Consider the following 23,228-nt stretch of genomic DNA (forward strand, 5'->3'; position numbering starts at 1 on the left):
CAGAAAATTCCTCTGAAGACCACATGCCCCTCCACTTATTTTAGGGTTTTCCTCAGCCTAGCTGTCACCCTTGATTCAACCCAACATGAAGGATGATTAGTGGATACCCAATATGAGCCTATGTTACAGCAACAATCCCCTAGATCTACTTCACTGCCAAAGTTAATGAACAATCAATATTTATAGAACAAAGAACTTCAAAAAAATTGTAAGCCATCTTATTACTGAAACGTACTACCAATATCCAATTAGTCTCTGAAATGTCTTGCACTTTTGTTTGAACTCCTATGTCTCATTTGAGCTGCAGAAGATAGTTATCCATGACAGTAACTATAACTCTTAGAAATGTGCTGTCCATACATACATTCCACTAGGAATAAGCCTACTTTATACACTCGTTTCAAGGTGGGTTTTTTGCCTTCTGCATTCATAAACCCCACTGCTCTTAAGACTGTAAACTATGGATATAAACAGGTTATATGAGCTTCCTGTTCCTCAGTTTCTTCATACCACATAAGTTCAGAATATTTGGGACCCCAAAGATTAGGATGTAGAACCTGCACGTGGGCATCTTTCAACTCCAGTTACTAAGGAAAGTAACTTCTCAACTCTTATCGGAGAAAGGAGAAGTCTATAACGGAAAGTACAAAGCAGTGTCTTCATCACAGAGGCAGGATTGTATACTCCCTGGTGAACAGCAACTGCAGAACTAGTTTCTCAAATGCACAGTCCAATCTAGCAGCATCAGCAATGGCACAGTGCCTACAAGACATGAACAGAGCTCTGGTGGCATATTTAGAGATAACTAGAATGGAGATTTTCTCGTGAGATCACAGACGGGAAAGAACCCTAGCTCAAGGCGCAAATACCATGGCCCCTATGCCTTGTGAGTTGCAGAGCAAGATCTGTTGCCAGAAGAGTTTTTGGACTCACAGCAGAAGACAGGGGAATACAGAGCTGATAACCTTGGCAAGTATCAGTGGGACAGGCTGATGCCCTGATCACCATCTGAACAAGATAGTCTGAGGCTGACCAGTTGAGAGATGGCATGACTATTCCTGCTTCTGATAAGCAGGGATTCTAGTTTTCCCTGATAAAAAAAATAAAATAAAAATCACAAATTCTCTGATAAAAATTGCAAATTATCTGATAAAAAAAAATCTGTGATAAAAATTATAGGCCCCCCACACCCCTGCTAGTGCCCCTCACTCCCTGCCACAGCCTCCCCAGTCCTGCTTGTGCCCCTTACTCCTCCACAACAGTCCCCCATCCCCACACATGCAGGCACAGACACACACAGACACCCCAGCAGGTAGGTGTGTGTAAGGGGATGGGGGGGCAAGGAAGGGGTTGCAGGGGGTGCAGATTGAGAATAGGGGAGGAGTGCATCTCTGTGCCTGCTCCCAGGAGGGGGGCAGGGAACAAAGGCAGTGGTGCCTCTCTGCAGGCCACACACGGTCCACCCAGCCAGGGATGGGGGAAGCTCACATGCGGCAGCCACCACCACACCACCACCGCTGTGGGGGGAAGCTGGCTGGGGCTGAGGAAGCGAGGATGTATTGGGGGAAGACATGGAGTGCCTGCCAGCCAGCGGCCACTCCTGGTGGGGCTTTCCCCAACACCTTCCCCTCCCTCAGCCCAAGGGAGCAAACAGGTGGAGGGTGGGGGGGGAGCGCAACCCGGGGCATGGCAGCAGAGGGTCAAGGGCCACAGCCAGCCCCATGCAACACACCGCAGTGCCCCCCCCCCCCCCAGCTCACTCTATGCTCGCTCCCAGGGGTGGACTCCAAGATGAACATGAGTCAGCAGTGTGACGAAGCCATCAGAAAAGCTAATGGTACTTTATCATGCATCAGCAGATGCATGACGAACAGATCCAAGGAGGTGATACTTCCCCTCTATCGGGCGCTGGTCAGACCACAGTTGGAGTACTGTGTGCAGTTTTGGGCACCGCACTTCAAGAGAGATGTGGATAACCTGGAGAGGGTCCAGAGAAGGGCCACTCGTATGGTCAAGGGCTTCCAGGCCAAGCCCTATGAGGACAGTCTGGGGCACCCTGACCTCTTCAGCCTCCGCAAGAGAAGGTTGAGAGGTGACCTTGTGGCTGCCTATAAGTTCATCGTGGGGGCACAGAAGGAAATTGGTGAGGTTTTATTCACCAAGGCGCCCCCAGGGATTACAAGAAATAATGGCCACAAGCTAGCAGAGAGCAGATTTAGACTGGACATTAGGAAGAACTTCTTCACAGTTCGAGTGGCCAAGGTCTGGAACGGGCTCCCAAGGGAGGTGGTGCTCTCCCCTACCCTGGGGGTCTTCAAGAGGAGGTTAGATAGGCATCTAGCTGGGGTCATCTAGACCCAGCACTCTTTCCTGCCTATGCAGGGGGTCGGATTTGATGATCTATTGAGGTCCCTTCCGACCCTAGCATCTATGAATCACACATACTGCCCAGGGAAGTGTTGGGGAAAGCCCCACCAGGACTGCCTGCTGGCTGGCAGGAACTCCATGTCTTCCTCCAACATCCTCACTCCCTCAGATGCCAGCCAGCTTCCCCCCCAGCCCTGCCCCACAAACCCCAAGCCCCACTTATCTCCACAAATGAAGAAGACTGATCTTCCTCCTGAGGCAACCTCTGGTAAGTGATTGCATTGGGTCCCTCCCTATTGCCCTCTCCCTCCCCCTCCAGCCAGGGCTGGGGCTTTCCCACCCTTTTTGCAAACAGCTCGTGCAGGCTGGAACTCAGCCAGCCTGCAGAGCTCTTTGCAAAAGGGGGAAATCCACAGTTTCCCTGCTAAAAAGGGAAAATCCATGTTTTCTCCAATTAGGCTGGGAAATCCATGGTTTTCTCTTTTTCTGTGAGAAATGGGAAACCCGAATCCCTGCTGATAAGCCTCCAACACAGGGTCCAATACCAATAGCCTGGATGAGCTAGTAACTGTGCTAGTACAACAAATGAAAACAGCAATGAATGACTCCATCAGGACTAGGAGAGCATTGGTGCTATGAAGAATGGCAGCATCACAAGTGGCATCAGCTTTAGTGGGCCGGATACAGTCAAGAGTTGCTTACATTGCTCCACCTTTCAACAGAACCAACATAAATGCTGGGGTGCAGGTACCAACAAAAAGCCCAATGTTACAGTGGTGGTGATGGTGATTTCTAACTGGCTCGAACTGCCTTTGTGGAAACCTGGTACCCCTGTAGCACTGAGGGAGTAGGTTTCTCTTTACTTGCACTTCAGCACTAAATAATCCATGCTAAGACAATTCCAAGGTCCACTGGGAGCTGCAAATTCTCCAAGTCAGACAAGAAAATGTTTTTGAGAAGGAACAAGTCAGGGATTTTCCTCCTGGGGCTACTTTTAGACTTAAATTCACCAGAGTCCACCTTCTCTAGTACTGAAGATGATTTTCAGGGTAGGAAACCTGAGCTCTTCAGGTGTCTGTGCCTGGCAGTGTCCTGTGCTGCTAAGCCTGGAGTCCAGCCTTTTTGTCCTTTCTGTTTTGGAAAGTGTAAGATTTTTAAAATGAACACTTCCCCAAAATATGAGCTGTTCTCAGACAGTAGTGGCAAATCACTAGCAGGGATAGCTCCATTTCCCCTCGTACAAGACATTATATGAAACCTAGAAATATGGAAGACATTGCTTTTAAAAGCAAAAGTGCGGTCTGATCTTTTGAGAAAAACCAAGACCGATCTGTGCTAGAGAAGGCCAACCAGTCAAAAACATTTCCAAATGCCAAAAAGCAACATAAATGAACAAAGGCAGTAAATTAAAATGAAAACTATCTTACAAAAAACTAATTAACAAAGAACAAGTGTAAAAACAAGTTCAAAGAATCCAATTATCAATGCATTAGAGCAAAGTAAAAAAACCTGCTATCAGTATGAACAGCAAAAATGCTGCATCTTGAGCATTCCCAACAGAAGGCTGCTGAGAGCAACCAAGAAGCAGGCACTGTGCGCCATGCTTTATGCTACCACCGTAGAGCAAAAGGAAGAGCAGAATACATGCACTCTGTACAGGAACTATTAAGGCAAAAGTTTCCACATCCAAGCAGACAAGAGGTATGCATATCTAAAGATGTGCATGTGTTGAATCACATGAAGGAGATACAAGTATTACTTTTATCAGAAGGCAGCAAGTCCACTTGTTTTGGCAGTCATGCTCTTGGGCTCACCTGTCTTACCCTGCTGCACTTGTTGCCTGAAAACTCAGTATCCCTTATTTCTCCTTATCCTGTGGAGGCTGAAAAAGCTGCCAGCATCAGTTTCTAATATTACATATATTCCTGTTGACTGCTAAAATGTCAACAGGTGACTATCTGAATTTTTCATTAGTGCTGATCTGTAATTTAACAGTGTCTGACCTTACAGTCTATCATTTGACACTTTATTAATTCTGACAATTTTCTAGTAACCCACTAGATTGGGGAAAACAAGTAGTAAAGCTTACATGTCTTAAAATCAAACTTCAGTGCAAACTGCTTGAACATAGCAACCCATTGTCAAACATAATTTAGGTCAGTGTTAGCAAAACAGGTTTGACATTTATCACATTTGCTTTTCAAATTTCTTCTCTAGTTATATTATTTGTCACTAAGGTTTTGCCATAATGCAAAACGATTGGCAAGACTTAAAAGGAACTGGGAGTAGACGACTGATATCTTGATGAATAAGGAAATATAGGCCGAGCCAGAATTTATTTTTTTTAATACTTTGGTATTTAATATTTTTCAGTGCATGACATATGGAAGAATGTGTATGCAAGTACTGGCAACCATGTAAGAGCAGTTGATTTCAAGATCCACTAATAAAATGCATGACATTGGGCATATCTACACATGCCCCTACGGAGCCATTGTTACTGCACCGTCATTTAATACTGAGCTGTGCCAGCAGTGCATGGTTATTTTTAGCTAATACATCACTGTAGCAACACACTATATGACAGGGAGCACATCGCTACAGTGACAGCTGTGGTGTCACAGTTTGTGCTCGTCGATGCTATATCATCATAGCACATTGCTACGGCGACATAGCATCACATGTAGACACACCCATTGGGTAGCAAAAGTTGCCACTTTTAAAATTTCTGCTTGTGAAGAGAATGAGAAAAAGGGGTTAAAGAAGAGCTTACCAGTGGAGCAATGAGGTGGCAGCCCTTTTCAACAAACAGCTGGCCTGTGCAGGAACAGGAGTCTGGTACAGAGCCCTGAGCGAGGCGGCACAGAAACCTCCCCATGGGCCTAAGGATCTGGTGAGGGTGTTCTGGGGCAGGAGGGGAAGTTCAGAGCCAGGAAAAGAACAGGAATTTGCTCCTTCAAGTCCATTGCCAGGAGACAGACAGAAAGGGCACCTGAAAACTAAGGTTTAGGAAGTGCTGAGTGAACTGCAAGAGGCAGTCGCTCCTAACCAGGAAACAAGATAAAGATCAACTTTTGCCTGCATGAGCACTTCAAGTCTCAGCACTAAGCACTTCGCTAAGCACTTTGTATGCCCACGAGCACTTGGTTAGCGTAGCCCAGTTGCACCTGATAGTTTGGGAATTCGGTAGTAGTTTGAAGTACTTGCAGATCCTATGGAAAGGTGCAATACCGATAAGGCAATGTGCACTTTAGATAAGGCTTAGAAACAACAGTAGCAAAGCTGATATATTTCATACACCAAGGGAGACAGTGCAATGTTGTGCGGCAGACATTTGGGTTGGAAGAACTGGACAAGATTAGGACAGGCATAAAGCATAGAGCAACCAGACACTGAAGCTAGAGTCAAGAGTGTGACAGCTGACTAGTAATTTGCCAAACAAGGTATTTAACAACCAGGCAGTGTAAGGCTGGACTGTAAGGTAAAGGTGGAGCCCCAGAATCTCACTCTAGAACGAGATTCACTGAGTTCCAATCCAGCGAGTTGAAGGTGGGCTGTGACTGGGCTGAACACCTCCGAAGTCATTAAGATCCATATAACCACATGGCAGGCAACTTAATCAAAATTGCAACCCAAAACTCTTAGGATAAGGCAGCACAGTGGCTTTTATTAGAGAAGCGGTGGCTGAAGTAGAAGCACTAGCAAGGCAAGTAAGGAGGGTCTGAGCCAACACTGCTGAAAGCCCATTTTGATGCATGATGTAAAGGCAAGTAGTATTTGATCACAACTATTCCATCCTGACTTGAAAACCGCCTGCTCCAGGGGAATTTTTCTTTCAAACTAAGTCAATAATGTCAGTTCACCCAGTGCAATGCCTTTTAAATTGTATGCAAACATGAAATATGATAGATAGTGTTTTGGGACATCAGCTGGTATACCCAAGTTCAGCAGAGCAATGCCTTTTTATATTTTCTTCACCCCTGGTTTTTGGCAGTTTGACAGAAAGAAAGATCTTAGTAAAAAGTGTCACCAGGCAAATATGTCCTTTTGGAACAAGATATCTTTCATCCCCATGGGGAACATATCTGGCATTTCCTAACCTGAGCACTTGACTTTGAAACCTTAATATTCTTTTTAAATAATTTACTTCTCAAAGTGGCATCAGCAACAATTTGAAGTTGAAGGACAAACTCCAACACTCAAGACAATTGCTTCTAATTCTGCTAGTTTGGCATCCTATGAGTCCTTAGGGAAGGTCTTAAGGGGGCTGCACTAAGTCCCAAAGAGTTTGGACTCTGACTCTCTAGTAGTTTAACCTTATTCTGAGATAAGCTGCCAGTGCCTGAGCAATCTATGGAGCGTTCCCCTTTAATTCCCTACAAGAGCAGGAATCCTTAAATTCTAAACATAACCAACACCAAAAGAATATTCATAAATGAGAGGCATTCTACCAGAAAAAAATAATGTTGATAATACTGCCCCCTTCTCAAGTCTGAAAGAATGCAGGTAGATGAGTAAGAATCTAGTCAGAGAATACATTTAGTTAAGTCTAATTACTGAAGAGTTGTGCTACTTTCTCAAAAGAAGCCACATGAACTGGATTCTTAATTTGAGATACTAAAAATACCTAAAGTTTTTAATATTCTCCAGTCACAAAAATCCCTAACCTAAGGGAGACTTCCCAGGCTCCCAGCCAAGACGTAGGATTTAGGATAGAAAGCTTGTAGGAATGCAAAACACACATGTGGAACTACCAGAGTCATAGTGATAAGGTCCTAAGAAGAGGATAATGTGAGGGGATATATTACTAGGTACAAGTACTAGAGGATATATATTTACTGTATTCAGTTTTGGGCCCCCACTACAGAAAGTATGTGGACAAGTTGGAGAGACTCCAGTGGAGGGCAACAAAAGTGGTGAGGGGGCCAGGGTCCATGACTTAGGAAGAGAGGCTGAGGGAACTGGGCTTATTTAGTCTGGAGAAGAGAAGACTGATAACAGGGATTAAATAGCAGCCTTCAACTACATGAAGAGGGGTTTCAAAGAGGCTAGAGCTGGACTGTACACAGTGGTGGCAGATGACAGAACAAAGAGCAATGGACTTAAAGTTGCCTCAAAGGAAGTTTAGGTTAGATATTAGGAAGAATTTTCTTACTTACAAGGAGGGTAGTAAAACACTGGAACAGGTTACCCAGAGAGGTGGTGGAATCTCTATCCCTGGAGTTTTTCAAGACCTGGCTAGACAACGCTTTAGTTGGGATGATCTAGTTGGCAATGGTCCTGCTTTGATCAGGGGGTTGGACTAGATGTTGTACTAGATGATCTTTCAACCCTAATTTTCTATGATTCCTTGGATTAAGCACAAATTCCAGCATTGGACCAAATACTAGAAAAGTGGTTTAAAGAGACTTGAATATACCATGTATCAGTAGTCTACAGGAATGTCACTCTCCAAGGAAATATTGCTCAAGAAAGGACAAACGGCATGCAGGTATATAGGTTAAGTCTCACAACTCTACACAACTGGAACATGGTGAAGGTAATTCTGTTACCACCATGGAAGTGTTTTAAGTGGAGATGCTACAGGCTAAAGAATACCCATCAGGAATCCAACAACAGTGAAAAAGTGCCAAGCCGATTCAATTGTGTCATTATAAACTACATTAATGTTATGCTATTAGTGATACTGTATAAATGCTTTGTTAATAAAGTGTATTTTGATAATACATTTTTGTTTCAGTGAGGATTTGGTGAATACAGAAGATTGGCCCAAAACATCTTACCTCGTTTCCAGCAGATCTCATTGCCATAAACATGGAGTAATGTTCTCAGAAAATCCTTTGCATTGAAGCAAACAACAGTACCTTTACACTGTAGTATTTGAATTAATATTTGTCTGCATAACAAAAATAAATTCATTAGTTAAATATGTCATGTCAAACTACTGAATGTAAAATATAATTGTATTTGGATAAATATTTATAAGATACAAGATTACACTGAATATGAACAGAAATGACAGTTAAAATTAAAAGATTTCCTATTTCTGGTCAAACAGGGTAACTGAAGTTAAGTGGTTTTGTTCAGTTCATATTATGCAACTAAACCAATTAACAGGTTTACTTGAACATTCTCAGAATAGTTGTTTGATACACAGACTTGCAAATGTTGGGAATATGCGCTCTAGAGGACCTTCTACATTTAAGTGCAAAGTTCAATGCAATTTCCATATGTAGCCACAATTTACCAGTACAAATGATACTGAGTGAGCATGGTCTTCTTTGTTAATCATATTTATTAAATTTAGTTACTGAAAGCTTCAAATTATCATTTTTCTGTACAGCACTAAATGCTATTTAAAAATAGCTTGCTTGTTACTAAAAGATGTTTCGGAAATGTTCCCATGTTTTCGCCTCTTCCTCAACATATTTACAGTTCATTTGCTGTTTTATAGTTTAAAAAAATATATATCTATATAATGCACATATTTAAAAAACAAAGATTTATGTAGACTTTGCTATGGCCAGAAATGGGGTGTCAATAAAGAGACTTCTCATGAATAGTAAATTGTATTTAAAAGTAAACAAAGATTAAATAGCAGCTTAACAGCTATAGATTTTGTTCAAATGTTAAAGATTCTCATACATCAGCAAAGTAGCAGAGTTAAGAATAAGCCATAATTTCTCTGTTTACTGTGTAAAAAAGAAAAATTGACAAGTTTCTTTTAACTTTTTGGTCAATCATAATACTACGTAGTTCACAATAGATCTCAAAAGCAAAAGATGCATATATGAACCACTCCAAATTCCACTCCAGTTTGGAGCACCAGAGATTGCCAAGGACAGCTGAGTACACATAGAAGTACTCATTTAATTGTCTGCCTTGCTTTTTGCCCACTATTCCACAGGGAAAAAGGGAGACAGCAAAATACTCCAAGATGCTAGAGGACCAGGCAACCCCCTTTCAGGCTCCAATTGAGCACGTACATGCATCAAGAAGCAGAAAGCTACCGTTTCATTCAGGGTCATTTTTGGAATGCTTCAACCATTTTTAGAGCACTTCACAGGGCACGTGCATCTGTCTGCTTGCCATTTAAAGTACTTCAAATGTTATGTCTGTCCAGGTACCAAGTCATTAGTGCTCATTAGCAAAATTCTAAAGAATTTAAAAAATCTGACTATTTTATTCTGTTTTATTAGAATCTCAATTCCTCTCCCCGCCATCATATAACATACTTCATACACTGGAATCAAGGGGTGAGGACTGGGAGATGAGGCCTAATCCTGGAAGAGGTCAGAAGCCATAGGAGAGGCTTAAAATATTTTTAAAAGATACAAAAACAAAAACGGCAGGGCAGTCTGGAAAGCATCTTTGCAAAGTGTGTGCTCATACATGAAACATGGGGAACAAGCAGGTCAAAATGAAAGCCATAGTACATAAAAAAAAACTATGACTTAATTGGCACCACAGACTCGGTGGGATAATTCCCGTGACTGGAATATGCACATTGTGAGGTATGCTTTGTTCCCGAATGACAGGTATGGGAAAAGCAAAGGAGGCATTGCATGTTATGTCAAAAATGTATCGACTTTTTGAGGGTAGAGCAGTGAACTACATCTGGATAAATATGAAAAGAACAATAACTTAAAGAAAGTACCAGAGAACTTTTGAAAAAAATTAAATGTAAGGTAACAGGGTGTGTCGTACTTCATGTCAGGGTGCTAAGGGAGCTAGAGGAAAACAACTTAGTCATTGGCAATATTTGCATATTCATGGATGACAGGCAGGATTGCGGAAGTGTGAAGAGGTATCATACTGCCCTCCCCACCCCACCTTCTAGTGTTTGTTTGTGTCAAGGAAGACCTGGGAAAATTATAAACTAGTTGGTCTGACTTTTAACGCTTGGAAAGTTAGAACAAATTTAAAAAAAAAAAAAAATCAATTGGTAATATCTGGAGGGTGAAGGGATGATTGCTAGTTTTTGCTCATCAAACAAGCTTTAGTTCAAGCACCTCCGCCACCATTTGGAAGTGAGGGGACCCTGACACATGAGATGCCATGGAGCTTTCTAAATTAAAGTGCCCCACTACCACCCCTGCAGCACATGTAAGAGTGTCCAGAGGTACTAAATGTAACGCACATGAGCAGTGGCAATACGTAGGGGGTACATGGGGGTGCACCTGCACCCCCTAAAAGCGCCAGTGCACCCTCTTACTGGCCGTGCTCACTATTCAGGCAACGGGCAGGGGGGACCGTGTGAGAGTGCGGTGCACCCCTGTGAGTGCTGGCAGGGGATTGGGAGTGCTGCAGCCACTTCACAATCGGCCGTGGGGGGACCCTTCAGCCCAGTAAGATTGGCCACAAAGGGACAACCCCAGTCACTGACTGGTTGCTGGGGGATGCACATACCCCCCTGACTAAGCTGGCACCAGTCACCCATGCAGATTAGGAAAAGTGCATTAGTGATATATCAAGAATAGACACATACTTCACATAAGCCGACAGTTGCACTAGGTGACCTTTGAAGCCCACGGATCCTATATGATTTCCTTTCAAATAAAATTGCTTTTAATTAAATTAGATTAATTGGACATTTAAGAGAGAGAAATGAAATCTTTACAAATTTAGCATTCCAGCAAAGACATACACAAATGCTTATGCCTTAGCAAGAGATGTTTCATAACACACATCCAACATTTGACCTATAAAGATGCTATTACCTACTACAGAATATCCTCTAAGATGTCAAGAACTATAGAAAAAAACGTGTTCAAGAATTTTAAAAAACTCTACATATCGAAGAACTGTGCTACAGTCATGTTCATCTTTTCTCCATAAGAATGCCCATGAAAACCTACCATAAATTAAAACACAGCACCTATGAGCAAAAAAAAGTGAAACTGGACAAATCTTACATACTGTTTTATAATGCTGACCAATAGTCAACATTAATATTATTAAAAACAGACATGTGGAGCAATTTTTGTAAATGTTCTCTCACCTACTGTATTGCTTATGAGCCTGTTCTTCTTGTCCCCATGGAGAAGTGTGCTCTAGCTTTAAATAAACAAGCTTATCATTCCTGACACAGGTATCCAATGGATTAGCAATGGAACAGCCACTGGAAGGGCAAAGGTGGTCTGATTGACTTTTCACTAATACAGCGATTCCTTTTACTGATGAAGTTAAATCCTATAGGTACAGTTGGTTAAAGTTAGGAACATTTTGTATAGTCAATTTTTAAGCAATTCTATATGAACAATTTAGTTTTCCCATAATTTTAGGAGATGCAATCTGCCACTTGCATTAGATTTATCAAACATACATGTAATGATGTGTGCATTTCTGTTACAGTAACAATCATGATTCCCAGTGCTGAATCAGGCTCCCTAAACATTCGAAAGTACAAAGGCAAAAAGCTTGCAATCTACAAAATTGAGGGTATTGGCAACCAGCTAATTTTGGCTGATGTGGCCGATAAATGGCCCGTGCATGTGCACAGCCACAGCTGCAGGCAGCCAGAAGTGCAGTCTGGCAGCATGGAGAGCAGCCAGATTGGGTTGGCAAGTCTGTTGTGGGGGAAGGAGCATGGGGGCAGATCAAGGCCCCTGCAGCCAGGAAGGGAGTGGGGCTGGTGCAGAGGATGGAGATTTGAGCAGCTTGTCCAGGGGGTGCAGGCATTTCCTGCTGCTGCACACACCCTAGGAGAGCATGGGGGGAAGGGGCGTTTGCCCAACTCTGTGCAGGGCGAGGGCAAGCTGCTGCTGCATGCTGGGGCGGCACCAGGCTCTTCTTGGCAGGGGCTGGGCCAGGCTGCGCTCAGGTTGGGCAGTGGTGGCACTGGGAGAGGGGCTACGGGGAGGGGAGGGGTGCAGCCACCCCAAAATTCGTTATAACCCCCCAATCCACCCTCCCAGCACCTCTGCCTGCCCCAAGCTCAGCCCTAAGATATGTTCTGATCCAAAGTCAGATTGCAGATCTGATCTCCATTCTGATTCTGATAACAAAGGCAGTATATCACAGGTTACAGCACAGAAAACGATGAAGTCAATTGTTTTACAGGATCTGAGGTGGGGCTTGGATGGAGGAAGAGGTGAAAAGAATCACCATCTTCTGTTCTACTAAGTGCCACTCTGCTCCCCTTCCCCTGCCTGATCTGCTACTCTGCTTTCTGCTCCCAGCCCTGTCTAATTTGCTCCTTTGCTTTCTGCCCTGTTGCTGTGCTGCCTGTCCCATCCCTGATCTGCTACGTGCCATTTGTGGTACCCGTGCCACAAGTTGGCCACCCCAACCTAGAACACAATATTGGACTGGAAGGGATCACTCCCTCTGTAGCAACAGTGTTGCAATTGCAGGGTCCCTAAAGGTCCATAAGAATGTGCACTGAAGCCCTTCTTCCCCTTTCACAGAATAACCCTAACACTAATTATTCCAATCTTTAGTACAGAAGACCAAAAGCCTGAAAAGTCACGTGATCTTGTGTCCTTGAATGGCTGTTAGAATCAAGCCCAGTTGAGATAAGCGCATCAAGCTAGATGACTTCAAATCCAATGCAAAGATTAAATCTGTTGTCTGTACTTTGCCTTAGTCAGTGATTCAACTTCCTAATGGCTGGCATGGCAATCAAGAGTTTGAACCAAGCCAAAAGACTCCTCAAGCTTCATCCCAGATCACCTACTCCAGTGCCACCAGGATTCTCACTGCAATCAATCCTAAGAAGAAAGTCTTTCTCCGCGTGGAGCAGTCTGCACACTCATGAATATACAGACCCACAAGATTCTATATTAATAGATTTTGCTTTGATCCTAAAAAGACGCAGATGAAATCACAAAGTTTCATCAAGTTTTGTACTCATGTTTTGGAAAACCCAAACACAAATTTGCCCAGGTTTGCACAAGACTGAGTCCAGAGTCACAATCCACATGCCAGAAATTTAACAAGTTCTGAAGAAATTCCGTTTCACAGTTTCAGGTTTATTAAATCTGATTTTTTAAAAGCATCTCTCTTAGCTCAAGCATGAACCTCTCAAAATTATAAAGTCCATTATTATTCACTAACCTGATCAGAGTTAAGCTGTGAAGAACCATCTTGAAATACCATTGTAATCACTACAGCCGATGCCTGTTTAATAGTTCCAAGTAGTTGGATTTTTTCTTCATATTCTAAATTTCTTATGTCACAAAATACTTTTTCAGATGATTCGCCTTGTTCAGAAGTCCAATCACACTTAGTTTTACATGGATTAATAGAGTGCTTTTCTGGTAACCATTTTTCTAACTTCTGTGAACAATACATAGGCACATCCCATTTCCTTTTAAGACTGGAAGATTCTTTAAGATTCTTTTCACAATCCTTATTTTCCTTTGTCTTTACTGAAGAGTTCCCTTCACCACTGTGCCATTTTGGTAGACCTACCACCTGGTTACTTAGAATAGCACTTGAACAGAAGTGGGGCAATAGTAAGCCCATGCTGGCCTCTCGGTTGCAAAACACTTCATTTTTAAGAGATGTATTTTTTGCAGTGTCAGCAGACTTTAATAAAACAGGTACAGAATTGTGAATCTCCTAGAAAAATAAGAAACATTTTGGTGAACAAATTATTCAACTGATTATTAAAAGTCAGCAACCAAATAAATATGAATTAAGTGTCTTTTTTAAAATATTTTTCCCCAAATAATTTGTGTGGAAATTTTTTTATGTCGTCTGAGAGTCCTTTAAAAAAAGATCTGCTTCATATTTTGAATTTGTCAAGTTAAATAAATACTAATTTAAGCATTTACCTTCTGTTTATATTTTCTTGATGTAGATTTAGTTTTTATTTTAGTGAGGGAATACATGCATTTAATATCTTCTCAAATGGTCATTATTGCTGGCTATTACTGAAAGGGATTACAAATCTTATAAAAGGTACCCAGTTAACAGCCTAGAAACTAAAGCCTTTCAATCTCAAAAATAAAAAACAAAAAATCCACAAGTAACTCTTGTCCATGGCTCCCAATCAATGTGGATCTTCCACAATACTGAAAAACCTAATCTTCAGTGGTTCAATTTAAAAGAAGTTAAAATATTCCATACCCACTCAGTTCTAGGCCATATCACCAAGGCAGCAAAAAAGATTGGTCTTTGTCCTTTACCATTCTTTATATTCCTTAACTGCAACTTTGTAAAACCAGAAGAATCAGCTGTACTTTTCAGACCAGTGTTTCTCAACCACTGTATATGCTTAACCCTTGGCTGAAGTCAGCTACTTGACATTATACACCATTGAACCAAGTTTATAGTCAAACAACACATTTAAACAGAAACATTGCTTTGTTGTGTGTGGCTGGCTGTGACCAAGGTGGTGAATCATTGTTTCAGGAAGAAAGCAAATTAACTGGACAGGGATAAACTATACAATGTGCATGTGCGGGGCAGAAGGATTATGAATTTTTGACCCCAAATAAGAGAGTAGCAGCTCTCTCAAAAGGTCAAGAGGAGCACCCATCTTCAGCACGTGCCACCCAGACATTCAAATTGGGTACTTCAATCCAGTATACTCTCCAGTCAAGAAATAATGGAGAGTCCTTATGTGTACATCAAGTAAGCACTTGTTTACTTGATGTACACATAAAACTGAATTATACATATGGTTTGGTGGAGGGGGAGAAATCACAAGGAACATGTAAGAGGTCAAAATTGAGTGGGCAAGACATGTCACCACTGTCCAGCCAAAATGGGACTCCAGATAGCCACTTCAGAGAAAAGTTCCCAGACTAGACAAGCTGGGAAATGAAATGCTTCCTCAAGATAATGCTAGCTGCTTCTAGAAGCAGGAAGAAAAAAAAACTGTATCCTGGACTGCCTATTAAATGGATGCCAGGTACCTGGCATCTAGCAGAAGCAGCACAACTGTAGAAACTCATGGCTAAAAAAGTATTTGTTTTTAGTACTAAATCTTGAAGCATTTTTTAATCTTAATAGCTTTCCATATAATATATGGAAATATATAAATCACACACACACACACACACACACACCAAGCAATTTCTTTGTTTGCAGTATGCTTGCCTTTTCATGTTCCAGAAGCGTTTCCTTTTCCCTGAATTTATACTCGTTGGTCTCCTCAACAGCACCTTAAAAAGAAAAAAAAGGCCTATCAAGGTTACCTAAAAACTTTCCATCACACTATTTTCAACTGCCTACAATGTTACCAAAATGTAACTATTTGCACTGACATTTTCCATAGTAGTTGCATACTTCCAAATAAATATTATTGGAAATTCTTATGCTTTCCAAGAGTTAGCCATTACCTAAACAGATGGAGTGAAAGTGTATTTTGCTTATATCAAGAAATTTGTACTTCTCAGAAACATTAGCACCTCCAGATAGTTGCAATAGCTTGAAAAAAAAAATGTCACCCTGGTATCACTTGTGCCTCTCAACTTTCCTGTAAAAAAATCCACCCAAATTTGGTGAAGTTTAAAAAAAACCCCAAAACAAGTCTCACATATGCTCAGTAAGTAATTAGACACTGGCAGTATTTTTCAGAAGAGATTACTGCTAAACTCAGGATCCAAAATAAAGAGCACAGCAGCTTAGGTAACCAACTTTAGTTCAGCAGCAGCATGCTGTTGGAAACTACCAAACTCAACCTACATGAATTAAATAAAAAGTGGGGAATGAAACCTAGATGCAAGGAGCCCCAATTTGTCCAGTGGGTTTGGCCTAAAAAAGAAATATATATATATGACCCAAGTTTGATATGCATTAGACTCTTCCACCCCCCACATGCATCAGCAAGGCTGGAAACATGGGCTTGTAGATCCCCTCAGTTCAAACCTCTATAACAAAAAGTCTATACTTCAGATAGATTTTGCGCAGTTTTTCCAGTATATTACACAAATATTTATTATGGAAAAATGAAGAGCAGAAATCCTGAACACATATGGTTGCTGATCTGAAGTAGCATCTCCACATTAAAAGACATCTTCCTTCAACAGCAAATCCTATGGCAATGGGTGATTAGCAACAGGGGCAGATGCCAGTGATTACTAAATCACAGATCCATGCAGAGGCAATGATTGTCCTTTTTTAAATACATAGGGGGTAAAAAGAAGGTGCCAAATAATGTGGGGCCTCTGCAGGACATGCTCGGTAATCTGGTGGTAGCACCGGATGACAAAGCTAATCTCTTTAACAGATTCTTTGCTTCAATTTTTCTGAGCAGGGACCGGGACATCCCCCCCCCACTGGGATTCCGGACAGACCCAGGGGAGGTGCAGCCAGGCCCAGGGTCAGTGAGGACCTAGTCGGGGAACTTCTGGTGGGACTAGATGTGTTCAAATCAGCAGGTCCTGACGACCTTCACCCCAGAATGCTTAGGAAACTGGCAGAGGTCATTGCAGGACCCCTGGCACAGCTTTACGAGCACTCATGGTGCTCTGGTGAGGTGCCAGAGAACTGGAAAAGTGGCAATGTGGTCCCCATTTTCAAAAAAGGGAGGAAGGAGGACCCAGGAAACTATAGGCCTGTTAGTCTTACCTTGGTCCTGGGGAAGCTCTTTAAGGAAATTATCCAGGAGCACATCTGCGAGGGGCCAGCAGGGCGGGGGGGGATCATGCTTAGGGGCAATCAACACTGGTTCATTAGAGGCAGGTCCTGTCAGACCAACCTGGTGGCCTTCTATGACCAGGTCACAAAAGTCTTGAACACAGATGTCGCGGTGGACATAGTCTTCCTGGACTTCAGGAAGGCCTTCGACACTCTCTCTCACCCCATCCTCATTAAAAAATTAGGCATCTGTGGTGCCGACGCCTACACAGTCAGATGGCTCATAAATTGGCTGGAGGGCCGCACCCAGAGAGTGGTAGTGGACAGGTCGTTTTCAGCCTGGAGAGATGTGGGCAGCGGGGTTCTGCAGGGCTTGGTCCTCGGGCCCACACTGTTCAATATCTTCATTGGCAATTTGAACGAGGGGGTGATGTGGTGGCCAGAACTAGAGGGGTTACTATCATGAGCAATAAATACATGCTCTTAGAGACATCCAGGCAAATTGTTTAGCAGTTAAGATTAGCTAATGCAAAGCTTGCAAGTTTGCAACCTGCAAGTGGAATTTGTCTGTCACAATTTAACCAAAGTGTTGAATCTAACTATTTGCACTGATCATGGGCCCCCAAAATAAGCAAACCACAAGATTAGCTGATCTAACAGGTTTTTTAAAGGTCAGCCATAACAAGATTTGACCACCTAATATAATTAGTGCATTCCAAGGAATAAAAAACCAAGGAGCTGAGCTTGGGCAGAGTAATGCTAATTTCAAACCTCAAAGTAATGTAGTATAATTTACTTATTGGGTGAAGCCGAGTTCAAACAGTAACCTTTCATGATAATTTCTAACACCTTTTGATCCCATAGGGTAACAGCTATCGGGCAAGATTGTGAGTGGCTCTAAAGCCAACAGATTAGCATAAGGCATAAAGGAACATGCATGTCAAGTGACTAGTTAGAAGGATGAGACAGAAGGACCATCGCTGTACCAAGCCTGAATCCTGGACTCCCAGTGTGAATGAGGACCGGATCCTGACCAAGGAACCTTCCCAGTGACCCCTAAGACAGCGTTGATCAGGGACACCTGACTTTGCTGGAGCAACTTGGCGCACACCTGGCATAGAGGGACTGCTGATAAGTTGCCAACCCCATGTGGGAAATCTTTGTCATTCTATCTGTTGTTTTCATTCACTATTAGCTCTTTATTACTGTGCTATCTGTTTGTCGCATTAACCTTTCTGTTAACTGTTGTATGCTAAGCTATAAGTAAATTTGCCTTTACTTCAATCCCGACTAGCCTCCTTGATCCCGAACCCAGCAGCCTAACGGCTGATACACTCACAGCACCTAGCCGGCCTGTGACAGGTGAAAAGCACCTTGTTCAAGTTCACAGATGACACTAAGATGTGGGAAGAAGTGAGCACGCTAGAAGAGAGGGACAGGCTACAACTAAATCTCGATAGGTCACAGGGGTGGTCAGGTGAGAACAGGATGGGTTTCAATATGGACAAGTGCAAGGTGTTGCACCTGGGAAGGAAGAATCAGCAGCATACCTACAGGCTGGGGAACTCCCTTCTTATCAGCACAAAGGCAGAGAAGGATCTTGGAATCACTATTGATTCCAAGATGAACATGGGTCACCAATGTGGGGACGCGGTCAGAAAAGCTAACCGCACCTTGTTGTGCATCCATAGATGCATCACAAGCAGGTCCAAGGAGGTGATCCTCCCCCTCTATGTGACATTGGTCAGGCTGCAGTTGGAGTACTGCATCCAGTTCTGGGCACCATACTTCAGGAGGGATGTGGACAGCATCGAAAGGGTCCAGAGGAGGGCCACTCACATGGTCAGGGGCAGCAAGGCAGGCCCTATGAGGAGAGGCTATGGGACCTGAACCTGTTCAGCCTCCACAAAAGGAAGCTGAGAGGGGATCTGGTGGCCACCTACAAACTTGCCAAGGGAGACCAGCAGGCAATGGAAGAGTCCCTGTATCGCCGAGCACTACCGGGGGTAACAAGGAACAACAGCCATAAGTTGACTGAGAGTAAATTCAGGCTAGATATCAGGAAGCACTACTTCACTGTCAGGGCGGCTAAGAGCTGGAACCAACTTCCAAGGGAAGTGGAGCTTGCCCCTACCCTGGGGGTCTTCAAAAGGAGGCCAGGCAGCCACCTAGCTGGGGTCATTTGACCCCAGCATCCTTTCCTACCCATGGCAGAGGGTCAGACTAGATGATCTAGAGAGAGCAGATTTAGATCATCATCTAGATGATCAGAGAGCAGATTTAGATTGGACATTAGGAAGAACTTCTTCACAGTTCGAGTGGCCAAGGTCTGGAACGGGCTCCCAAGGGAGATGGTGCTCTCCCCTACCCTGGGGGTCTTCAAGAGGAGGTTAGATGAGTAATTAGCTGGGGTCATCTAGACCCAGCACTCTTTCCTGCTTATGCAGGGGGTCGGACTCGATGATCTATTGAGATCCCTTCCGACCCTAACATCTATGAATCTGTTCAGGTCCCTTCTGACCCTTCTGTTCAGATCCCTTCAGGTCCCTTCTGACCCTACCAACTATGAAACTATTGTCCAGTGGTCACTTTGTACTTGGAACTGAGATAGGTGTGCAGTTTATGTGCTAAAGCTACCATGGAGCTGAGGATGGCATCCCAAGTAAAGGATAACAAGAAATTGTTTTTTGGATATATAGGGAGTAAAAGGAAGGCCCAGGGAGGAATAGGACCCCTACAAAATGGGCAGAAGCAATTGGTGATGGACAGGGGGGACAAGGCTGAACTCCTCAACGAGTTCTTTGCCTCAATGTTCCTAAGAGAGGGGCAAGACAAGTCTCTCACTGGGATTGTAGAGAGGCAGCAGCAAGGCGCCAGGCTACCATGCATAGACCCTGAGATGGTGCAGTCACTTGGAGGAACTGGATGCCTTTAAGTCAGCAGGCCCGGATGAGCTCCATCTGAGGGTACTGAAGGCACTGGCCGACGTCATTGCACAGCCACTGGTGGGAATATTTGAACGCTCGTGGCACATGGGCCAAGTCCCGGAGGACTGGAAAAGGGCCAGTGTGGTCCCCATTTTCAAGAAGGGGAGGAAGGAGGACCTGGGCAACTATAGGCCAGTCAGTCTCACCTCCATCCTTGGCAAAGTCTTTGAAAAAATTATCAAGGCTCACATTTGCGAGAGCCCGGCAGGACAAATTATGCTGAGGGGAAACCAGCACGGGTTCGTGGCAGGCAGATCATGCCTGACTAATCTAGTCTCTTTTTATGACCAGGTTACGAAATGCCTGGACACAGGAGGAGGGGTGGATGTCGTATACTTAGACTTCAGGAAGGCCTTCGATACGGTATCCCACCCCATACTGGTGAACAAGTCAAGAGGCTGTCCGGTGGGTGGAGAATTGGCTAGAGGGTCGCACCCAGAGAGTCGTGGTGGATGGGTCGGTTTCAACCTGGAAGGGTGTGGGCAGTGGGGTCCCACAGGGCTCGGTCCTTGGACCGATACTCTTCAATGTTTTCAACAGTGACTTGGATGAGGGAGTGAAGTGTACTCTGTCCAAGTTTGCGGATGACACAAAACTGTGGGGAGAAGTGGACACGCCGGAGGGCAGGGAACAGCTGTAAGCAGACCTGGATAGGTTAGACAAGTGGGCAGAAAACAACAGAATGAAATTCAACAAGGAGAAATGCAAAGTGCTGCACCTAGGGAGGAAAAATGTCCAGCATACCTACTGCCTAGGAAATGACCTGCTGGGTGGCACGGAAGTGGAGAAGGATCTTGGACTCCTAGTGGACTCCAAGATGAACATGAGCCGGCAGTGTGACGAAGCCATCAGAAAAGCTAATGGCACTTTATTGTGCATCAGCAGATGCATGACGAACAGAACCAAGGAAGTGATAATTCCCCTCTATCGGGTGCTGGTCAGACCGCAGTTGGAGTACTGCGTGCAATTCTGGGCGCCGCACTTCAAGAGGGATGCGGATAACCTGGAGAGGGTCCAGAGAAGGGCCACTCATATGGTTAAGGGCTTGCAGGACAAGCCCTACGAGGAGAGACTAGAGAAACTGGACCTTTTCAGCCTCCGCAAGAGAAGGAGGAGAGGCAACCTTGTGGCTGCCTATAAGTTCATCATGGGGGCACAGAAGGGAATTGGTGAGGTTTTATTCACCAAGGCGCCCCCGGGGGTTACAAGAAACAATGGCCACAAGCTAGCAGAGAGCAGATTTAGACTAGACATTAGGAAGAACCTCTTCACAGTTCAAGTGGCCAAGGTCTGGAACGGGCTCCCAAGGGAGGTGGTGCTCTCCCCTACCCTGGGGGTCTTCAAGATGAGGTTAGATGAGCATCTAGATGGGGTCATCTAGACCCAGCACTCTTTCCTGCCTATGCAGGGGGTCGGACTCGATGATCTATTGAGGTCCCTTCCGACCCTAACATCTATGAATCTATGAATTTAGCAGCTGCAATCATGACTGACCAGGCCTATGTAGGATTGACTCTACTCACCCCACATAGGGAAGGGACTAGGAAAGGTGCTTTAAAGAGAATCTGTATTGCCAGACTGGAAAACTACATGCAATGGGATCACTTTAGCTGCAGTCCAAAACAAGTAATGAAAGTTAGCATTCTGGACCATCGGCACCCTGGCAGACAACCCTAATAGTTACTGACAGGAAAAGAACAGTGCTTATGCCACAGAACTTATACAATTTGATACTGACCTCTTGCAATGGTTAGGGAGAACATTTTAGATTCAATTTATAAGATTTAGAGCTACCATATTATAAACCTAGATTCTGACATTTCTAAACAGAGAGGGGTAGACTCATACTTGACTACCTTCTAATGTGGAGATCATAGTCTTGACCAGTAACAGAAATCAACATTCTCAGGACTTCCATTAGTCAAGTCTTTGATTAACGAGCTCTTGATCCCCAGCTCAAGAGCCATTCCCATAGACTATGGAGCATGATGTAGGGGAGTCTCTCTCTAAAATACTGAGTCAACAGCTAAATACAGAAAGTCAAAAAGCCCAAGGCTGAATCAATTCAGTCTTTGCATGTTAGTCTAAACTGCACAGATTGAACCAATATAAGCAAATGAACAGATATTCACTTTTGATTCTGGAAATACAGCCACATGCCTGCAATGTCCCAGGCCAGAAGCCGGAGGGTGCTACAGCACACCTCTCTACTCAGATGGAGCAGACAGCTTGGGTCAAGGCTAGCCCCTTTCCCCCGCCCCACACATACCTTGGAAGGAGGGTGCAAAGCATCCTGAGATGCTGGAGCACTGCAAGTTAATGTGAATCTGAAGGGGATATGACACAGAAGTTCAATAAACCAATTTAACCTAAGTTAAGTCTGATACTACCTCCACCCAAGATGATCTTAAACTGGTTTTGGCCACTTTGAAAGCAGTTTATGTACATTGAACTTCTGGTGTGTTACAGATTTGAACTGGTTTCCAATCACTTATACTGGTTTGTGTGTAATTTCTATCCCTAGCCAAGAAGTCTAACACAGACAACACTGTACAAATAAAAAGAACTGCTGTGCATGCAGAAGTGTTACTATTGCAAAATGTATTTGCTTCATACAAGGTTAAAAAACAGCAATTTGTGAATGTGAAACAGAAGTTCCTGTTTTTTAGCACTGTGCTACTTAGGGGAGTTAAGTAATGTGGCAAAGCCAAAATTAAAACCCAGGAGATCATTCATTTTTGCCAAAAGAACCCAAAGAATGCTCACCCAATTCAAAAGAATGACTTGAACATTATTTCTAACAAAATATTGTGTGTGTATCAAAAGATCTGAAAATGGAAAAGATTCAAATACCACATGAATTTTAAGTTCTATTAGTTTCCCCCCAAGTTTTTGGAAAACAATACTTCTCAAAACTGATTTGACGTTAAACGTAACCAGTATCAATACAGGTCCGCATTGCAAATTTATCAACACAGAGTATGTGTACACAGAGTAAATAAAATTTGAATTTCACAGAATCATGAAGAACCATTAAATCATAGGGAAGTAGGACTGGAAGGGACCTTCATTTGATATAAACAGATTACAGCGAAGCAAAGAACCATTACATATGACCTTATGATTATTTTGAAGCATCGGGGCCAAATTCTGACATCTTAACTTGCACTTGGATAAAGTTATCAGTACAGTAAAAGCGATACATTTGGCCAAAGTAATAACTAGGTTTGATCAAACATGCAAAGCTAGCAATATTAAAATCATGATCTATCTACTTATACTATAGAAGTGGAGATTACTGGTAAGTATTAAACATTGTACATCTACAGTTCTGCCGAAGCC

General features: G+C 43.4%; 1 protein-coding gene across 18 annotated transcripts in view; it reads right to left on the reverse strand.

The window, feature by feature from the left end:
- Positions 1 to 23,228, reverse strand: part of HAUS3 (HAUS augmin like complex subunit 3) — a 250,406-nt gene that overhangs the window by 208,454 nt on the left and 18,724 nt on the right. For all 18 annotated transcript variants that reach the window (XR_009459687.1, XR_009459688.1, XR_009459690.1 and 15 more), the window contains 4 exons: positions 15,418 to 15,482; positions 13,426 to 13,932; positions 11,369 to 11,559; positions 8,151 to 8,263 (listed from right to left, as the gene is read on the reverse strand). Coding sequence is in view for 14 of the 18 variants with exons in the window: in XM_059721496.1 (XP_059577479.1) it covers positions 8,151 to 8,263; positions 11,369 to 11,559; positions 13,426 to 13,932; positions 15,418 to 15,482 (876 nt within the window). In the remaining 4 variants the exon portion in view is untranslated. The remainder of the gene's footprint in view (positions 1 to 8,150; positions 8,264 to 11,368; positions 11,560 to 13,425; positions 13,933 to 15,417; positions 15,483 to 23,228) is intronic.

The sequence above is a fragment of the Alligator mississippiensis genome, chromosome 2, assembly GCF_030867095.1.
Source record: "Alligator mississippiensis isolate rAllMis1 chromosome 2, rAllMis1, whole genome shotgun sequence".
NCBI lineage: Eukaryota > Metazoa > Chordata > Crocodylia > Alligatoridae > Alligator > Alligator mississippiensis.